Here is a 6,863-nt window from a genome sequence, read left to right on the forward strand (position 1 = left end):
TAACGTCCCTCTCAAGAATGATTTCACTTATATGGAGAATCCAACTCTAAAAGAGAACTTCAAATTTCTCCACCTCTAGTAGAGAACCACAAATTTATACCTATACTCGAAACTCAGGGTAATTGAATAGTGAAAATTTTGCCTACACCATCTGCAACACCGATTGAACTTAGGTTTATATGATATTATCCGAAGGACAAGTCTCCTTCCAGTAGTGGATTCGAACTTGTGAAGTGAGGATAAACTCCTTGCGCCGTCACTTTAGGTCAGATGCTCTAACCACTGTGCATATTATATAAATATATATCATATTAATATAAATGAGAATTTGATAGTTTAAAAAAAATTGTTTGACCGCATTCACACATTTTTTTTTTTATTTTTCTTGAGAGGATATGGAAGTTTTCATTTGACTTGCCTTTCACGAAAATACTTTTTCTTCAATAAGAAAAGATGTATTTCTCAGTCTTGGATCCATGATTGTTTTATCGGAAATAAAACTATGTTTTTAAATGCATTTTGAAATGATTTCAATATAGGATAAATGTTGATAGGGATATGTTATGTGATGATTTTGTTTAATTACAATTTAAAATTGATGCAAATGACAGTAAACTACTCTAACTATCAATCAAGCAGGAATACGGATGCATGGTACACCGTGCATCTGCAAATCTCAGCATACGTACAGTTATTCTATAAAACCATATTCAATTCCGTTTTTAGAAAAAAAAATTCAGTCAGAATAAAAATGCAACACTTTCAAAATAAATGCATTTGAACATATTTCCTTTTTGCCTTTTTTAGTTATATTTTCCAAAAATAAATTCGTTGTGCTTATTGCTATCAACTTTTTTCGGGAAGTTTCTTTTTTTAAATTGAAATGTCAGAAATTGTTATAACCCAAAGTGTTAAACACTTAAAAACATCAATTTTTGTTTATCAAGGGCTTCTATTAAGGTTGGTTTCAAGCATACAGGCGTATAGAGTAGGTTTGTAAAGTTAGGAGGAAAATGGGACTCAATACTAAATGGTTACATGTACGAAAACTGTCGTTATCATCTGTCATACTTAATGAAATATGCAATGTCCTTAAGATAAATGCAAATAAAATTCAGTTTCCCCCTATTTATAACAAATCAATTCATGAAGGTTGATTGATATCATCATATATCCTCTACTGGATTATTAAAATACTATTATCTCCGTGTATGTGAATGAATATATATTATTTGTTTTTCTTTTGATTTTCCGATATTTAAACGAAGAATTGATTTGTTATAAATAGGGGGAAACTGAATTTTATTTGCATTTATCTTATTTTGTTTTCTTTTACCCACCTTTTTTGATAGCAGGCAGCAACGTAGCACATTTATTTTCATGCTTATTTAGAATTTTTTATGTTTAGTAGGGGTCAACTAAGATTCATGTATACCATACATGCCAATGTTTTTTCAATGTTTTGTTTTCACAATTAGTCCACTGGTTGATCCCCCTTTTTCTATGTATAAAATTTACAATGACATTATGGTGCTGGGGGCCAGATTGTGCAATATTGTGAAAAAGATATGTAATATTTCATATTTAAGTCTCCTTTTCTGACCCCCTTTCTTGTATTGTAAATATGTTTTTACTAATTTTAAGTCATTTACTTCAATAAATGACATTTTTTCACTTCAATAATGTGTTGTTTGTTTTTGCCTGCTTTAACCAAAAAACAAGCTCAGTTGTCTGGCAGGAGAACTAAGGAACATAGAGTTGATTTAAGTTACCATTGAAGTATTTCTCTAAGATCGAAATATGAAATAATGAGCTTAACTCTTTAGAATCTTATATTTAAAGTTTAATCGGATAATAAAGACATCAAAGGAATTGAGGAGTGTATCGCTTTTTGATATTATATCGTCGCTACATCTAAATGTTGAGTTACATTAAAACTTGTGTTTTCGTCTAATGTATCATTACTTTTGGTTCAAAGAGTTTGCTACACATTAGCATAAAAAGGTAAAACGAAGTGCAAAAGGTTTTTATTGAAATTTTGACAGATTTTTGGAAGCCCCTTTTTCCGAAATCACCATACATAATGTACAACATAAATCAATCAATTATATTTTATATCATCCTATGGGTATTTTCGGTAATTTTTTTTCACTCATTCCATGCAGAATTATTACACTTGCCTTTGAATACATTGATCATGAAAGGCTTAAAACAAATAACATTATCTGCAACATCGATATCAGATGCCTTCTGTGTAAAATATGCATGTGCTGTGATTGCATTGATTGATTTTTTTATTTGATCATTGTAAATTGTCCGGAAATAAAAAAAAACTGCATAAATCTACCATATACACATGTATTTAGGGACATCTTAATCATCGGTAGATTTGGCTAAGGAATATGTATCAGCATAATCATAGGTAACAATGTTTGCTCGCGTTTTCTCCGAGTTTCCATCAATTTCGGAATAAAATGAATAATTTGCGTGTGATTCAATTGTTGTGTATTTTTCTGTTTCATTAATTTCATCATCAGCTGACTGATATAACGGGTTTTCTCTTAATCCATATTCAACCTCATCTAATGGCATATCTTTCACTTGATTTTGAGTTTTCTTTCCCTCTGAGGTCACTGTTTTTGAAGATTGGGACTTCTCAAAGTCGTAAGCCGGTTGGTATAGGGGGTTTTCTGTTAGTTCGCGTACGTTTTTATCCCTCTTTTCTAGTACTTGATTCTGTATTCCTACTGATTCTCTCATGTAAGGAATATTACTCTTGACATTTCTTAATGTAAAAAAAGAAAAAAAAATGAAATAATTGAAAATGTTGATATTTTCAATAACGGTTTTTCATAAATGTAATACTTAAACTCTAAAAAAGCTTACTCATTAGTAAAGAGATATAACCTTTTTTCAAGGCACTGCATATGAAATCTTTTTTAAGTTACGTCCATATAACAGTGCCATTTATTCTGAATATTTCAAAATTGTCAAGTTTTAAAGAATTATAATGTACAAAATAAAGTACTATTGTGTACCTTTTTCGATTCCTCATCATCAATAATATTATTATTAAAAATACCATAAGACTGACCCCAACTGCTGCGCCTATAATTTCCCCTAAATTGAAAAAAAAAGGAGTTCATTTCTGAATATTTCACTTTTTTTTTGGCAATTCATGCGATTTGAACAGAAACAAACATATTAAGCAAACACATTTAGCAATAATGTTAATTGTCAGAAATATTTAAGTGCGGAGCCACCTATGTACATGTATGCACTAAGAACAAACAACCTTTTACATGTATGTATTGTTGTGTTATTATCTTCAGGTTTCTGTGTCACATCTTTAAATGTCTTTTAAATGTAAGTAAAAGCTACTCAAATTACAAATGTAAACTTTAAATCTTTATGCCATATTCTTTTCTGATTTATTACAATCATTTATTTAACTAATATCTAACATTTAATCTAGTTTCAAAAAGTTTTGAAAATGTTAATTTTTAGGGCACAATAGAGATAAAACCTTACCTTCTTAATTCGATTTCAAACTATAAATTTTGTTCACAATTTCAATATAAAAATATGACACCTTGTCCATAAACAGCTTTCATAGACTCTTTCTGCCGATTTTTTAAATTAAAAAAATGGAATTCCTACCTCACGCAGTGTATTTTTCAAATTTTGTATTAGAGTTTTAATTCTTTAAAATAATGATGTTCAAATAAATAGTTATATATATCAAATTATACATATATCATAGACTTTGAAAAAGAAGCTTACATTTTGGAAAAGTATTTTTTTCGTTCTTCACCATGACAACTACTGTTTGAGATGTATCAGCTTCTAAGCTGCCAGTGCTAGTCCGGGTTTTCCCTATATTTTTAAAAGTAGTTTGCTCCGCATCTTCTGGTGTAGACGGAGTTGTATCGTCAGCTATAGTTTTTGTCAAACCTATAAACATTGTAAATGACCCATTAGTCTTTTGTAAAATATACATGTATATCACATCGTTTGAATCATCTGATTTAGAAATTTCAAAGAAAGTTAATAATCGCAAACTTGGCTGTTAAATGCAATTACAATTGCAAATGGATCCTGGGAATAAAAAAAAAATATGAAAAAGAATCCACATTTTTATCATTTCACTCATGCAATTGAATATAAAATAAAATGTCTACCGCTGATATCAACGTCCTCTCACAAGACAGCATGTTATTATTAACATTCAACTTAATTAATTAATGCAGAGATTTTTCTGTAGATAACAATGACGAATATAGTTTTCTACAAACATTTGCACTGCAGAATTTAATCCCAATGTGTGGAAATCTACTACTAGTATAGTATAGTATAGTATAGTATAGTATAGTATAGTATAGTATAGTATAGTATAGTATAGTATAGTATAGTATAGTATAGTATAGTATAGTATAGTATAGTATAGTATAGTATAGTATAGTATAGTATAGTATAGTATAGTATAGTATAGTATAGTATAGCATAGCATCGTATCGTATCGTGTCGTATAGTATAGCATGTGAATAATTAACACAAACCTACTGATGTATTTTTCTGTATAATCATTTCCGTGGACATGAGACTTCCGCAGGTTGCAGTTATAATATTTGATATATCTGATAATAAATTCAATCCTTGAATAAATTCAATATACTATATGTATATGAACAAGAATTTATACATTGCTGTAAGTTTTGTTTTTCATTTTTGCATTTTCTTTGCTTTTAACTAGATATAAAATGAAAAAAGCAGGCAAAAATTAGTGAACAAAATGATAATTATCTATAAAATTTAATTACACTTTATACATGTATTCAGGAACTTAATATGATGTTTCTACTACCTGGTATATTTAAAATTTAAAATGAATTCATCTTTAAAATTTCAATAGGATTAAATAAATTACATAAAAACGACATGTTGAAAAAAGTGGAAAAATTGAGTTATATGTCATTTAAGTCTAAATTTATAACCGTAGTCTTATTAATAGGAAGGGCTTTTTTTCTGTTCACAACCTTGAAAGGTCATCTGACGAAATTCATGTGACCTATTGCTATCTGCTTTTGTCCGTCGTCGTGCGCGGCGCAGTGTGCGTCGTGCATTGTGTTAACATTTAAGCATTTTCAGCATTTTCCATGCAACCGCCTAACAAATCTCAACCAATTTTTACTAAAGATATCTACGGATGAAGGGAAACAAAACTTTGGAATTTCATTGTTCCTGACCCCCCCCCCCCCCTCCATTTAAGGACCTGAGAGACAGATCAAAATACAATAAAATGAATGCAATCTTCTTTACTTCTGGCCCATGAACACCAAGCAGTCAAACTGTTGGTAGAAATGTAATAAACACTGAGTCCTCTACCACAATTGAAAAATTCATTGCCCCAGGGTTAGAGCTTCTAATGCTGGGGCGGGGCTATATAGAGTAAACATGTATAGTAAATCTGTATTACCGGGTATTTCTTTGATAAATTTTTCTGCTCCTTGGTATTACATGTAATTATAAATTAATTACATACTTACACTGTAGTTAAGCAAAAGACATTGCTTCTTGAAAAAGTGTTAGAGTTTGTTTGTTTTTTTTAAATAAGTAGGTCAACAGCCTTCTTTTCATGCTAGTGACCCCTGAGTATTTCAGGGAAAATACCTCATTTTTTTATACTATGACCAGTTTTTCCTTAGCACACAAAATATTACAAGCAATCGAATCGTATAAAAATCTGAATGATAAGAACTCTAAATCATTTATAACCCCACATTACTTTTGTCGCCCATTTTAATTTTATTTGAGGTTAATGATCAAATTATTCAGACTAGATATATTGTATGAAATGGTTTTGTTCATATTTTTGGATTTATTTATTTCAAAGCATTCAATTATATGAAATGATTCATGAGCTTCAATAAACATAATATTTTCAAAATATTGGTTATAAATACATTTAACTTTTACATTAAAATTGATATTGCAAGAAATAATTGGTTTTGACAAAAATAAAAAGTTAAAAACAGTCTGAATTTCCTCTGCATCACCATGCATTGACTTTTGCTCCCGTAAAACTTCTTCTAAAAATTAGATATTAATTCTTTAAATAGATTTTGCGTTAAAACTTGGTTATTTCATCCATTTAGAACGATTTTTGATTGAACATATTACAGGTTATGAAATGTCATGTCTGACTTCTGAAACATGACTAAACGATCCTTATTAAGAGTAATAAATACCCTTATAAGAGTGATAACATCCAGTTGTATGAAACTCTATTGCTTCTTTTTGGAATGACCTTTTTAAACAATTTGCCCTTACAAGCTACATGTATGCATAGATTGTTTACATAAATTGCTATTATACATGACATTTCTTTTGTAAAAAAAAAGGCATTAAAGAAAAATGTGATTTGAGTGAACAGAGAATTATGAATGAAAACTTAACATACCGTTTGTAAACACACGTAGGCAGTATTCTGTGGGTCTATCGGCAATACCGTCTCGTCCTAATTCAACCAAACTAGAGCGGTTTGTAAGAACCACAGTATTGTGAGATGTAGCACACGGCAGTTTGTACCTATCATTTTCACTGTCTATAACGTTTACTGCTGTCCCACAGTTCACATAGCCTGGGCTCTTGGCCAAAACATAAAACGATTGTCCACTAAAATTAGGCGAAATTGAGCAGCTGCATTGATATTCAATTTCTCCAAAGTCAATATAAATATTGGTATCTGAAACTTCACTCCCATCACAAACGTCCAATGTTTTAGCTTAATAAAGAAAGAAAATGAACAGACAAATACTATGTACATCTACATTAAATCCCAGTTTTGTATTCCGGCTGTATAC

The 6,863-nt window shown here is 30.1% G+C and overlaps 1 protein-coding gene across 1 annotated transcript; it reads right to left on the reverse strand.

The window, feature by feature from the left end:
• Positions 1-2,010: 2,010 nt before the first annotated feature.
• On the reverse strand, positions 2,011-6,842 carry LOC134230352 (uncharacterized). The gene is made up of 5 exons (XM_062712115.1): positions 6,461-6,842; positions 4,560-4,637; positions 3,784-3,954; positions 3,039-3,120; positions 2,011-2,785 (listed from the first exon to the last, which is right to left on the reverse strand). Exons 2-5 carry the CDS (start codon positions 4,597-4,599, stop codon positions 2,374-2,376), a joined length of 705 nt encoding a protein of 234 aa, XP_062568099.1. The 5' UTR covers positions 4,600-4,637; positions 6,461-6,842; the 3' UTR covers positions 2,011-2,373.
• Positions 6,843-6,863: the final 21 nt, after the last annotated feature.

Source organism: Saccostrea cucullata, unplaced genomic scaffold, assembly GCF_032062105.1.
Source record: "Saccostrea cucullata isolate Sc308-1 unplaced genomic scaffold, CSIRO_AGI_Scuc_v1 ctg12330, whole genome shotgun sequence".
In the NCBI taxonomy this organism is placed as follows: domain Eukaryota; kingdom Metazoa; phylum Mollusca; class Bivalvia; order Ostreida; family Ostreidae; genus Saccostrea; species Saccostrea cuccullata.

Excerpts from the sequence above, each read along its gene's own strand:
- LOC134230352 (XM_062712115.1), bottom strand. The coding sequence starts at position 4,599 with ATGTCCACGGAAATGATTATACAGAAAAATACATCAGTAG. Across the intron at positions 3,955-4,559 it reads ACAGAAAAATACATCAGTAG|GTTTGACAAAAACTATAGCT; the intron begins GTTTGTGTTAAT and ends CAATGTTTATAG. Across the intron at positions 2,786-3,038 it reads ATGATGAGGAATCGAAAAAG|AAATGTCAAGAGTAATATTC; the intron begins GTACACAATAGT and ends TTTTACATTAAG.